The sequence below is a fragment of the Grus americana genome, chromosome 20 (assembly GCF_028858705.1).
Source record: "Grus americana isolate bGruAme1 chromosome 20, bGruAme1.mat, whole genome shotgun sequence".
Lineage (NCBI taxonomy): Eukaryota > Metazoa > Chordata > Aves > Gruiformes > Gruidae > Grus > Grus americana.
Genome location: NC_072871.1, coordinates 11,924,157 through 11,938,011, shown reverse-complemented (window position 1 = coordinate 11,938,011; position 13,855 = coordinate 11,924,157). Strand labels below are relative to the sequence as shown.

Genomic DNA, 13,855 nt, shown 5'->3' with positions numbered 1-13,855 from the left:
GCCAAGCACGGACGCTTGGTGAGCGCCACGCATCTCAGTCTGCAACTGGGACTTCCCAGAGGTGATCGTGTTCCGGCTGTAATGACAAACCCTCAGGCAGGATGAGTGCCCGAGGCAGGCGGTGCCCCAGGGAGGTGCATCAGACGCTGGTGGAGGCTCCAGAGGTCTGGGTTTTCATTTCACTTTGGCATCCCTTAGTCTGCCTGGCTGCATCAACGCAGTCCTGCTAACTACTTATTTAAAGCGTAACCCTGATATTACTGGCCCGGCGCTCCCACGGCTGTATTTCCCTTGTTTATTCAGCCGATGAACACAGGCGCATGCGGAGGTGAAGACCCTGCACACTTCAGTGCCAGCGAACCAAACGCAGCAGCGATCGGTGACCCTTTCCCCATCCCTTTAAGCCAGTGTAAATGCTCAGCTATCACGCCAACCGCTCCCTCTCTGAAGCCTCCCCGGGGGCTGGAAACAGGGACTGCCAGCACCCCAAAAGCTCCTGGGACAGCCGCTCTGCCAGCAGCCAGCCAACGGCGCATACAGGAGCGTTCATCGCCTCGCGCGTTCCCAGCTCAGGGGGGTTTAGCCGGCTGACGGGGCAGCGGTTAGGTACCCTCGCCTAGGACCGATAAAACCAGCGCGGAGGTACGGATGCGGCACGGGCGTTACACGCACTGCCCTGGACGGCTGCGGCAGCACCCACAGCACAACTGCAGGAGCCACGGACAGGCTTGAAGCTGCCCCATACGTGCACACGAGGTGTCGGATGGGCTCAGCCCTCAGCCTTGCCGGGGCAATTCCCAGAAATCCCGAGACTTTCCAGCACACTCCTGGATTTCTGTCCTTGCAGGTGAGAATTCAACCTGGGAGACTTTTTCCATAATTTCTAGTTTTCTCCAAAGAAACCAAGTGATGATTCACCCGAGGGAAAAGGAGAGTTCGGCCAAGAGCAGGGATGGAGGAATTTGTTGTTTTTGACTGTAACTGTGGTCAGGAAACAGTCCCAGCGCTCATTTTCAGCTCCTCCCTCTTGATAACATCTACCAGAGTGCAAAAGAAACAGCCTTTGATATAAACACAGCAGAGTTTGATTCCTTACGGGGCTGTTTGCAGCTATCGCTTCACCCCAACGCTTGGTACGTGGCTTCAACCTACGATTGTCGCAAGCACCAAACCCCCGGCCCCGCTCGGCTCTCGGTTACAGCCTTTCCGCCCCCGACGTGCGCAGGCTGGCAGAGCCGCACCGAGCGAGCAGAGGGGTGCTGCGGGAGATACCAAGTGTCTCGGCCCCAGCAGGGCTCAGTTGCCAGCCAAGGTTCACCAGCAGGACAAGAGGATTTCACGCCGTGCAACCCCCCCCGCTCGCCAACTCACCCCATCGCCCAAAGGCGCCCGCTGCATCTGTGCCCCGCGAGGGAGCCGAGCCCCACTGACCCAGCATGCGGGAAGCATCTATCCCCCAGCCTTGGGGTTTCAGCCTTCCAAGCGTGGCCAGGAAGGTGCACTTCCAGCCCCTTTACGGTGCTATAAACAGGACACCGTCATCCCTGCTGCGGGACACGACCCTCGAGTGCTGGACTGAATCCCGAGGCCGGCTCCCATGCCCACGGACTAAGCAGATCCCTTCACCCCATTCCCACGAGGATTAACTAGTTGCCATTTACACAGCACTCCAAGGTGATACCGGTGCTGCAGACGGGAACAAAGAAGCTGGAAATTAGTAGCTCATTACTGCTGATCTGAAAGTTTTTCTTCTGTGTGCCAGAGGACAACATTTCACCCAAGATACCCAGGTTGCAGTCAGCTAAAACACTTAAAGCTCAACTGAACGAGATCTCAAATGCGGCAGGGAAAAAGCCTCTGCTACAGCAAACTTGGGAAATAATCGTTTGTTCCCATCTCCAGCTCCTCTGAGCCTGGCTCTGAGGTCAAACTAAGCTTTTATCTTCTCCTGTATTCCAGTACACTGGGAAAAAAGTAATATTCGAGGAATAAATTAGCATGTGAAATGTAATTTAACTAATTAGCCCACTGGAGTGGAAAATATTTGCTAACCACTTTGAAGTCAAACCGACTGCGCTTATTCGGATGTCACAGAGGAGAAAGGAAAGAGGCAAAGATGGGGAGACCGCCAGGACAGGCTCCAGAGGATGCAAGCGCCTAAGCAGGACACCGAGAACTTCACCGGATCATTTCTCTTCTCACCCCACAGAGCTGCATTAACTGTCCAACCGGGACACAGCCGTGCTGGAAGAGACCAAAGGCTGTGCCGCAGCCCCCCCTCACTTGCCATTTACTGGACATTGCAACAAGGCAGTATTTCCCAGCGATTTTTGCCATGGCACAGGGCTGGGTCAGCTGCATGGCATTAGCCTGGGACTCCCCAGGATGCACAACCGTGAGCGGACCGACCCGTCGGGCAGCAGGGATGCACCGGGACCGCGCGAGATGGAGACGGGCCCGGGCGGCAGCGCCCACCACCATGGGCCATCGGCTCACTGGTCCTTCCCAGCCCTGTGGGCTCCCACTCACAGGGAGCGGATATTGCTAACGAAGCTGACAAAACAGCATGCCATAAAGCGCCGTCATATTAGGGAACTGCCCGAGATGCCACAAAAAGCCGTTATATCACTTGCAACAGTCCGTTCATTGATTTCCCCATTTCCCAGATATAGAAACTGTTGCTCTTTTATTAGCAAAGCTTTGGAAATCCCTACCCATAATAGCAAGAGAGGCACCCCGGGAAATTTTGCAACTGCTGTGGCTGAATTATGAAAGGGAGGGATTGACAGCCCCATCGAAAGCTAGCAAGAGAGACAGAAACGAGAGCCCCCCGTGCTCAACACGAACCACCACGTTGGGGGTAGCCTGGGGGGTGGTGGTCCCTTTCCAGCCGGCCGCGGGCACGAGCAGCCCACGTCTCTCCGTCACGTCCAGCGGCCTGCTGCCGGCCGGTGAACCACTCCCCAGGGAGCCCTGCTCCAGGCTGGGGCAGAGCAGCTTCCCCGAAAAACAGGAGTTTGAGACGTCAACCCAACCGAGCCTCTGTCCCGAGGGAACGGGCCTGAGCCGGGGGCATTGCCTGGCTCCCTTGCTCCTTTCGGAGGCCAAAGCCCCGCTCCCCTGGGAGCCCAGCTGCAGGGGGTCAGCCGTGCGTTCAATGACCGGATTCGCAGCATGAGGAAAGGCCATTTTTCAAGCCAGGCCTTCCCACAGCTATGGTCCAACTGGTGATGGAGACCGACAGACGGGATCCTGCAGAAGAGCTCAGCTGGGGTTATTTCCACACTCTGCCTTGCACGTGCAGGAGATCGGGGCCACAGAGATGGCAGGATTTGTCCCCCGGGGAGGGCAGAGACCTGACAGCAACCCGGGTGTGCCAGGTCCCAGGGGGAGCACACGCGACAGCGACCGGGTGCTCCGGTGGCCACACCAAAGCTGGTGCCAACGGGAATCAGGGGCGCAGCGAAGCACAGCTCTGCTCCCGCGGCCTTCGGCTTTGTCCCACACCTCCCGCCTGGGTCTCCAGTGCCGCTGCACCCTCCTCGTCCTCCCCCCGCAACGCTCCCATTCCTCACGGTCGCATCCCGGCTCCTCTGCCTCTCCCTCTGCCGCTGTCCCTTTGCTGCCGCAGGAGCCTGCACGGCAACTCCCACGCGGGGGGATGGAAAACACTCGTCCGACTCCTCACCCACAAAACCAAACAGGGTCCTGAGCAGAGGAAGGTTTCTGAGCGCTCTGGGAGCTGGCTGGCTCTGACGCGGAGCGCAGCCCACAGCACTGCTCCTCTGGCGGTGGGACCAGCCGTGGGGAGGGGAGGGCAGGGAGGGCTCACCGCGGGGCTGCAGGGCGTTTTGGGAAGAGGGCAGCTCGCTGGTGGGGCGGGAGGGCTCCTTTTGCAAAGGGCAGGGAGGGTTGCAAAGCACCAACTCAACCGTGGAGATGCACCTGCCAACCCAGGGCACCTCTGCAAAGGGCAGCGGGGCTTGGGGCAGGTGGGTCTCCCTTCCCACGAGGTTGATTTGTTTTACCCTCTCCCATCCCTGCCTCCTGCAGATCTGCTGGAGCGCTCCCGCGCTTGCAGCGGGTCAGGGAGGCAGCGCTGGGTCGGGGCCAGCCCGCTGCAGCACAGGCAGGGTGCCCTGGGTGTTCAGCCCTGGTTCAATCAGTTTCTGGACCCCCAGCTCTTACTAGAGCTTCCTTTGGGTGTGAGCATCCAAAGGTCCCCATGTAACACAGCTCCTGTATTTTCCCAACCTCCTTGTGCCATCTCCGAGAAGGAAGGCAATTAATGAGCCTGAAAGTCCTGAAATAGAGGGGGAAATGCCAAGGCGGCTCCCTCCACCATGCCCACGCAGACTGGCAGAAGTGATGGCGGGGAGATGAGCAGGTACCTGCGCACGGGTAGGCGTGAGACACCAAACCCTGCCTGGCTGGGGGGGAATCTGTCAGCTGTGAGAGAGGAGTTTCCCCATTGCTCCACAGACAGAAATGCTGCTCGGGACTTCCCCGCTGGCATTTCCCTGCTGGCCCGTGCTTTGCGGCAGAGGGAGGTGCCAGCTCCACGGGGGCTGGGGAGCCACTATGCCCCCGCTTTCCAGGAGCGGAAAATGGAGCGAGCATCCTCAGCCTTGAAGCAGCGGTACACGAGCTCGGAGAGGCAGAGCAGTTCCTAATCTGCCTCCTGCTCACGGGTGCCACCAGCCAATGCTCGCCCCGGGGGTCTCATCCTGCTCTGCCCAGTGCAGGAGAGGGCAGGGGATGGAAGCACCAGCAGAGCCCTGAGCTGGGAGAGGTGATCGCGGCCAGGAAACGCCCACGGTACACACGTACACACGCAGAGCCTCAGTTTAAGTGCAAATGGGGATGCTGGAGACGATGCTCCCAGCCTGACCTCACGGCAGTTCGAGTTTCCACAGGAAAGCGCTAACCCTTTCCATCCTGCACAATGGAGCTAACGCCCCAGCAATGACCCGAGGGCTGGGGACACCCCGATGTGCCAGATTACTGACCCTCACCCTGACACAGCTCCTGGGACTGGCTGTGACCCAGCACCCGCCAAGGGGTTAGTGGGACTCATTAAAAACCCAACCGACCAACCAACACCCCCTCTAATGCAGTGCAAACCCCCCTTAAAAATTTATTTTCTTTCCTGTGGTAAAACCAGGAATAAGACGAGCAAGCAGGGGTCATCTCCAAGCAGCCCAGGCCAGAGCATCCCCCACGCCCTGTCCCAGGTGAGCGCGGGTCTCCAGCGCAGGCTTCCTCCTCTGCAGAGAGGGAAGCCTCCACCTCTGTCGGGCAAACCCTGAGGATCCCCCGTGCTGCACCACAGGCCGCAGGGAAATCCAGCACCAGATCGCACTACTGAGCAGGAATGGATATCGCGTAGCGTAAGCCTTGAGAAATCTGCTGCTTAAGAATCAAGCATCCAGTCGCCGGTTCATCCACCTCATCCCATGCTCCAGCCACCTCCCAACGCCTGGCTGCCCTCCCTCCTTCCCACGCATGCTGCAGGAGGCACCCGCGCTTTCGGGGCGCGTTTCCCACCCCCGGCACACCCCACCAGCTCTGCAGTGTCCGTCACAGGTATCCTCATTAGTGCAGCAACACAGTAGATCCCGGCAAAGCCCTGGGGTGTTTCTAAATATAGGAGGCTCCCTGCAAGCCCCCTGTCCCTGCAGAGACGCTTGCAGGCTGCTGAGCTGGGGCTGGGGCTTTCGACCCCTGCTGAGATCCAACACATCACCCTGCAGGAAAGTCCTCCCTCCTCCAAGGGAAGCAAGCTCATTTCTGTACCATCGCTTCACCTCTAAACACACAGATAACGTAGAAGAGAAGGTAACGTTAACCGTGACATATCAATTGTTCGCCATCAAGAAAATACAGATTTAAGGCTCCTGCAGTGACAGTACAAACACTGAATACACACAGCGAGACCATGGGCTTCTCCCTCCTCCAAAAATCAAAGGAAGTTTTGCCTCAGGTTTTAACTGCACCTGGATCACGCCCAAAACCCTTGCCCAGGTGGGACACCGACCACTCACCACCCACCAGCTCCGGAAAGCACTGCCCCTATTTCGGGCTCTCCAGTAGCTTTATCACAGGGTTCCTTCTTGCACAGGCAGATTCAAGGTGTATTTCTGCAAGGGGCAGAGCTAAGGTGACAAGAGGAGCCCTGACCAGGAATCCCCTGACCGAGCACATCGGGAAACCTCTGCCTCAGCGCTGCAGCCAATGCCAATTTTTGCATCGTGGACCAAACCCTGCATTTGGTTGCAGCTGCAGCACAGCAGCCGAGCGAGAGGGCAGGATTGATGCCCACACGGATGGCAAGACCCGGCAGGGCAGTCGCCAAGGTACGCGAAGGCAGAGTCGAGCTCTGCAGCCCATCGCTGCCTCCCAGGTTCTCACAGCCATCGGCCACCCCAGGGCGGCAGAGCCAGGGCACGCACAGCAAACGCTCCCTTTTACGCTGAGCAACAACACAAGTCGTCTTCCATATAGAAAGGCTTCCTCTCCCTCCCAAACTACTCGTTTCATTTTGGTGCCCTGGATTCGGCAAGTGCAAGACACAATCTGCCTCCAAATACACCGCTTCAGAGAGGAAACGGTCACATCTGGAGGCGGTGCCAGCTCTTGGCATCTTTAACTTTGCCAGAAGTTCACCACCCTTGGATAGCGCCGGGGTGGGGTCACGGCACCTCTCTGCCCCTTGCGCACCCACCCCATCCCTGGAGCCAAAAATCGAGCTGGCGGCTCGCTCGCCTTCTACTTACATCGTCATCCTGCACGCTCAGGGGGATATCCAACATGCACATCTGCACAGGCTGCACCAGAGCCTTCTGCACATTGAACAAAGGTTTTGCCTCCATCTTCCCGGGGATGGAGGGGCTGCTCATTCTCTCCCTCTGCCGCTCCTCTTCCAGGAGGAGGTCCAGCCCAGGCAGCAAAACAGATCGGAGATCTCTCCCTGCTCGATTTTGTCAGCACATCTTACCAACAGCTGCTGCTTGTGCTGCTCTAAGAGGTCTTATTTCCTTTCTTGCAAATCAAAGAGCTGTGAGGAACTGCACCAAGAGGCTGTGCGTGCGCGTGTGTGAGCAAGTGCGCCTGTGTGTGTAGCCGGCGATGTTCCCGAGGTCGGTGAAACAGCCCTTCGCAAGCAGCGTGCCACGGCACGCCGCCTTCCCCCAGCCTCTCCTTTCTTTCAGGGCAATCTCGGTGCTGGCTCCGGCTGCTGCTTTGCACTGGCGTGAGGTTTTCAGCCTCATCTACATGCGTGGCACTCACAAACCCCGTGCATTGTCTCACAGACACAACAGGTCCTGCCTGCTGTTGATTTCTGATTATGATCAAGCCGTGTCTGCAGCAGCTACAGCATTTCCCTCTGGCTGTTGTGGCAGGCAAACAAGCAGGGCTGGAAGGATGAGAGGGTGTGAGGCAGAGAGCGTGAGTGATCGGAGCTGGAGCCTCCCCTTTTCTTTCCTTCTCTTCTTCCATCCCTGCTTTCCATTGTCAGAGGCAGTTTCAGCTCAACGCCTCCAAGGACCACAGCAAGGCTTAAATAATTCACATCAAGAGTGAGCTGGGGAACCTCATGGCACTGAAAATGCAGCGTGGCACTAAAAGACAGCGCATATTGGTGATCATTTTGTTTGCAGGTCAATTCTACGCAGAAAGTTTTGCCCAGGTGAGCACGGCACCGGCTGCCTTTTCCACGAGAGCCTGTGACTCCAAAACAGAGTTTTGCTAAAGGGAATATGGCACAAAATGGGGTGTTTTGGCTACAAAGAGCATCCTTCTACAGAATTTCCACCAACAGTAGCAGTAGGATGAGAGAGTTGACGTGGAGCAGCACGTGTATCACCGGCACGCAGGTATCGCACAGATGTTACTGCTCAAGCAAACAAGTGTAAGCCTGGGGCCAGGTCCGCGAGCCAAATTCTCACCCTCATCGGCTGCAGAGGCCAGGCTTAACAACTGGGGGAAACACCCGGGGTGCGTCTGTGCAGGGAGGGTGGCAGCAGAGAAGCAGTTTGGTGGGTTCATCGAGCTGCACCCAGCGAGGGGAGTCACTGGGGCCGGGAAGCACCCAGCAGAGGGGCCACGTCAATAAACCGTCCCCATTGCCCTCAAACAAACAGGAGTTCCCGTCCTTACAGCTGCCCTTCTTGCTGGGCGCAGCGGGGATGACGAAGAGGGCGAGCAGGCCCTGCTCCAGGCAGGCGTTTCGGGGTGGTTTCCCATGAGCGCAGGCAGCAGCGGGTCCCGCTTCGGGGCCACGTGCGGGGCCAAGGTCTGGGACGGTGCAGCCTGGTCCCGGCTTTCCCAAACCCAGCCGCTGCCCGAGGCCACAAGCCCGGCTCACGGCACGCCTGGGTTTCAGAGCGGCGCCGAGGAGCCCTGCTGAGCCGGGCATTCCTGCGGCGTTAGGTAAGCTGGGCTTGGCAAGCCCCGCTCAGCGCCCAGCCAGCACCGGCCCCGCTCCCTCCTGGCCTCCCCGGCTGGGCTGAGTCATTCGCACAGGAGCCAGAGCCGGCCGAGACGCCGGGGGTTAGGGGGGGTCTCACACACACAGACCCTCCGTGCCGCTCGCAGTCAGAGCTGGGCACCTTCCCAGCACGCCGGGGCAGAGCGTGGGACCGCAGCCGGCTCCAGCCCTTCGTTCCCAGGAGAATCGCAAGGGTGAGAAAACCAGTGCTTACATGCTGCGGGAACGGGAACTAATGGACAAGCCTGGAACAAGACCAGATAGGGATAAACCCACCATAAATAAGTTTTAACTGGAAATTAGAAGTTTTAACCTCTGTATGGCCAAGATGAGCAGCAGCATAGGACGCCGAGGGCAGCGCTGCGGCACCCCGGGAACAGCCTCGCAGGGGAGGAGAGACAAGAGATCACAGCTACAGCACATGGACAAAGCGCTATTTCCAGGGCCATCTCCCAGCTTCTGGCAACGGTCTGGCTCTTTTTGTGGCAGAGAGGCAGTGCCACAGCCCAGGAAACACCCTGGCGTGGCCAGTCGCCACTACGTACATGATGTCTTGGTGACTCAACACAACGTGCATGCCCGTGGAGGCCAGTTCCATATTCACACTGCCATCACCAGCAATGAAATTCGCCCCCAGCACGGGCAGCACCCACAGCTCTGGTTCCAGGAAAGGCGATTCAAAGCCGTGCTTCAGCCCCAGCAGCGGTTACTCACCTCCCCACAACAACAGGTCGGCAGAGCACGGCTTTCCAATAACAACTTTCAGTAACAAGCTGGGCTTGGCCAGCCAGGATCGCACCTTCCAATGGGCCTAAGCGACGGCACCAACGTCCTGAGATGGACGCAGATTTCACACTCAAGTGCCAAAGTCTCCAAGGGCTACCATCGCCAGGATCCCACTTATCATCCCGCCCAGCAGCTAATGTTTCCCATGGGAAGAAGAGCCTCTGCAAAGGTGGTGTGGAGGTGTAGGAGCCCCATCATCTGCTGGTGCCTGGGTCTGTGGGTCTCTGATGGGACACGGGAGCTGCTGTGCGTGGAAGGCTTCAGCCAAAGGTAACCAGCCAGGTGTTGTGGGCATTTGCACAGTCTCAGAGACAGCGTGAAACCTTCCCCTCCTCACTCGGGGCCAGCTCGTGCACATCCACCCACCAGTCTCCCCAGACACCTGCATAAGTCACTGGGGAACGTAACGGTCTTTCAACAGAAACCTGCAAAGTGGTTTTGAACAATTTCCCTTTGGGAGATTTTCAGCCGAAGTACAAGGCAAAGATTCCCCTGGAATCAAACCAGCCCAGACAGGACGATCCTACGCAGATTTTTTAACGACAGCCTCATCCTACTCCTCCTCCAGTCTGGCTGGTACGAGTGGAAGCGGTGCTACGATCCCAGATCCTCCAGCAACAGCAGCCGAGCACCTTTAACACAGCACCGCATCGGTAACAGAGCTGTCCGCACGGGCACAGGACTCACTCCCTGCTGGAGCCCAACGGCAGCATGTGCCAGCCCAAGGAGCCGGGAAGCCCTGCAAGGGATGGAGGAGAAACCTCCCCCTGCTCTCACCTTACCCCAGCTGCCACTTCTGGCAGACAGGGAAGCCCCAGCACAGCCTCTGATTCTTCCCCATTTCATTTTGCACTGGGGCTTTATTGTTTCCTGCAGATCCAGCTGAGCAGATAAAGCCCATCATGAGACCTCACTGCTTAGCAACCATTACTGGAAAAACACTGTTTTCCAGTAAGAGTCTTGGCAGGAACAGAGCAACTGCAGGGCAAATAAACTGCGATCCCTACGCCGGATGCATCCTGCTCCCAACTGCTCTACTGCTGCCCCAGGGAGAGACTGACTCCTGCACTGGGAAGCGTATCCATTCCTTAAGGTCTGACCAGCCTCCGCTACCCTGCGAGCGCATCGTTTCGGGCACACCGTGGCGGACCACGACTGAACCTCTGCAGAGGTGGATGCAAGTTCCAGTGACAGACTCATACCTAGGAGGATCCTAGTATGCAGCAGAGCTGCGACAGTGTAAGCATGCAGAATGCTCCAAGAACCGATGACCGACCTCTCCCACCACGCTGGTAGCTCCTTACGCCAAGCGACTCATGAGGACAAAGGCCCACCTAAGGAAGGCTGACTCCAATGCTTGATGCAATCAAGCATCAAAGACTCCACAAAATTAAAGAAATTCACAGAAATAACAATGGCAAGTTTGTTTTTCAAAGGAAATTGCAACTCCACATATTGTCTGCAAGCCCACAGATGACTGCATCCTGCACATGCATGAGAACGCTCTCCTTGAGGAGAAATGACACAAAACTGACCAGTTTATTTTCACTGCGCGAGGCTGATAGAAAGGCAAAGAGGAAACAAAGCAGCATGACGAGTGAAAGGCAAATGGAAAATCCCAACAGCTCTTCCCCTTTGACACTTATCAGTAATAGAAAGAGGAAATCTGCTTTCGAAAACACAGAAAACCCAACCTGATAGCAACCCCCTGAAGAAACGTAGCATTTACAAAAAGCCTACGGGTAGATGTAGAGAGGCAGATAGAGGTGCAGACATGAAGGCAGATGCCTAGTGGGACTTCAGGGGACCACAAGCAGGTAGGATACCTGCGTCTCAGTGAAAATCAAAGGCACCTTGGTATCTAAACTCAGTGTGCTTCTGTATATCCCATCTGAAATCTGTCTTATCCCAAATGAGTGATGAGAACAAACCCTCTTGATTTGTGTCTGCACCTGTTTTTTAGGGATTTATTTGAAGAAGCCATCCTTGTTCCCTCAAAGTTACTCGTGATAACAGCCACAGCCTGCGCTGCACCTCGCGTCTCTGGAAAGCCCGACGGGCATTCAGCATCCTGAGCCAAATAAATTCCTGTACTCCCCAGAATAGACACGTACACAAAATTAATTCGCAATCAAGTCCACGCAAAGCATAAGATGGCCTTTTAATAGGTGCAGAGCAGCAATTACCAATGCAAAGTGAAAGCCAACAAGCATTTAAGGGGAGGGTGGAGGAAAACCAATTAGTTTTCTTGGGATTTCTCCACACATTTGCCACTTGAGGGATTTCAATGTTCACGTTCCCCCGGGGGCCGAGTGCGCGCCCTGGGAGCCATCATGTCCTGGTGGGGAGGGAATGGGGACGCTTCCCCACGGCCTCCCCCTCCACGGTCCCATGATGCGGCTGTGCTGGACCAATCTCCATGGAGACGGTCACTGCAGCAACGGAGACCAGAGGTGCAGCTCGCGGGGCTGCGAGAGGATGCAAACGAGAGCGAGGACCGCCTCTCCCCCACAGGAGAGGGACCCTCAGGTACCCACACGCCTCCTTTCTGCTTCTGAGGCTGTTTCCCTGTGTCGGCAGGATAAAAGGGCTCTGCTGCTTACGATTCAGCTGCCTCATCCCGCGCTGAAAGCACTTTATCCGGTTGAAATCGGTCCCACGAGAGCTGGTAATATTGAGCTGTCACGGTGGGTACAGCATCGGGAGGGAGCCGAGCTCGAGGCTGTCATGGCAACAGTTTATTGAGTTTCCGTAAAAGCCCTCCGCCCGGAGACAGGGACAGAGCCCAGGCCGGGGGCACTAACGCAGCAGCCCCCCCCAGGTGCGCAGGGCTGGGGAGCCCAGGGTGGGCAGCGCCGCTCCAGGAGGGGAACCCACCGCTCCGGCCACCGCACGACTGCTCGTGCGCAGGGTGGGGAGGGACCCGCGGCGCTGGGCAGGTGTCACAGAGTGGCTCCCCACTGCCTCCCGCCCCGAGCGGCACCGGCACCCTGCACCACCACGCTGCGGGAGGGCAAGGAGGAGGACGGCCACCGTGCAACTCCCTGCAGTTTAGAGCCGCCCCCGCCACCCCAAAACTAACCTCAGTTTCGCACTAGGCTGAGCCCTTTTAACGACATCTCCCTGGTCTGCCCACCCCACGAGCACCACACCGTGCTGCCGGAGAGACCTGGGCGCAGCTCTACTGCAGGGAAATCCCTGGCGCCGGCCCTGCACGTGTTTTGTGCACATATTGCTGGGACAGCTGTATTCGTGCACGGGTGCCCAACCTCCCAGGCTGGGCGCGCACGGCAGGCTTAGGAGCCGGGGGCTGCAGAGGTGCTAGCGCAGGAGGACGCCACAAACTGCCACGTGCCCGTCACAGCTGTTCCCTGCCAGCTCCGAACACGAGGAAAAACCCCATCATCTCTCAAAACTATCTCCCTGTCAGGGGAGCCCACAGCACTCCAGCACAGAGTTAAGAGAGAGCAGGGCCAAGAATAAGCTCCCAAACGTGAGCATGCCCCGGCCAGAGATGCCTGTCCCACAGCCAGACATCTCGCCGGGCCTCGGGCAGGCACAGCGCAGGGGCAGCGGAGCTCAGCTGTCCCCGTGCTGACCCGGCAGCTTCCCACTGCAAACAAAATCTTTGCTGGAGAAGAGAAAGGTGCCGGGGGAAAACAGAGCGCTGAGGGTATCGGCAAGCCATGCCAATCCCCGCCGTTACTAATTATAATTTCTCTGCAAGGGTTTATTCCGCCTGCCAGCCAGGCCAGAGCAGCAACTGTCTGCGGTGAGACACCAGGCTGGCGGCGAGGCCAGGGCACCTCTCCGGGCACCCGTCTGCACGCAGAGGGCACGCAGGTGTGACGTACAGCACAACACGCTACCCGAGGCATTTGCCAGAGACAGAGCGGCCACTAACTCACCCACCTGGCTGAGCCTCCAGCACCGGGCAGGGCTGTTCCCTTCAGCACATCTTCCAGGGCTCAGCTGAAGCTTAAACAAACGCGAAGGAGGAGGTTCCTGCCTCCCTGGAGCCTGCTCTTGTCCGCAGGATGCCATGCCATGGAGTCTAAAACCGTCTCAGCTCCTCATGCACACTTTAGCCTGCATAACACGTGGCCAAGAGGTTATCTGCAGCTCCACACCGCTGCTCCGTATCACTTGGCAGACAACAAACCGCAGGCTCCGAGAGATAAGAGGCGCGGCTGTGGCAGCTCAGGGGGTTCCAGCCCCACGCACCACGCCAAAGGCTCCCCCGATCCTCCCTCCCCACGCCTGCTTTGCGGGCCGAGGGTTTACAGAGGTTTCCACCACGTGCAGTCCCCTCTCCGCCAGCTTGTGTTAGCCACGGGGACGGGAAACACTTGTTGCACGGCCAGATTGCTGAAGCAGGTTGACTTTCCTGGAAGTTTCCTTCAGGGCTCCTGTTCCGCTGCTTCGCCACCCTCCCGTTCCAACAGCGAAGGGTTCGACATCGCTGCTTCTGCTGCAAGGGGAGCCGATGCTCTTCGCAGACCTCTCCCAAGAGGCATGGCCCCGACCAGCGAGGAAGAGGCATTTCAGCCTGGATCCCCCCCCCGCAGGAGGGCGAGG

The 13,855-nt window shown here is 57.8% G+C and overlaps 1 protein-coding gene across 3 annotated transcripts in view; it reads right to left on the bottom strand.

Moving 5' to 3' along the window:
- Positions 1-13,855, bottom strand: part of RALGDS (ral guanine nucleotide dissociation stimulator) — a 61,764-nt gene that overhangs the window by 39,284 nt on the left and 8,625 nt on the right. The window contains exon 1 of one of the 3 annotated variants that reach the window (XM_054848325.1): positions 13,190-13,356. The exons of 1 other annotated variant lie outside the window; for it this stretch is intronic. In XM_054848325.1, the coding sequence (XP_054704300.1) occupies positions 13,190-13,321 (132 nt within the window). In that variant the 5' untranslated portion in view covers positions 13,322-13,356. Of the gene's footprint in view, positions 1-6,776; positions 6,937-13,189; positions 13,357-13,855 lie in introns of those variants that run through there. One more of the 3 variants, XM_054848326.1, reaches the window with a different exon arrangement.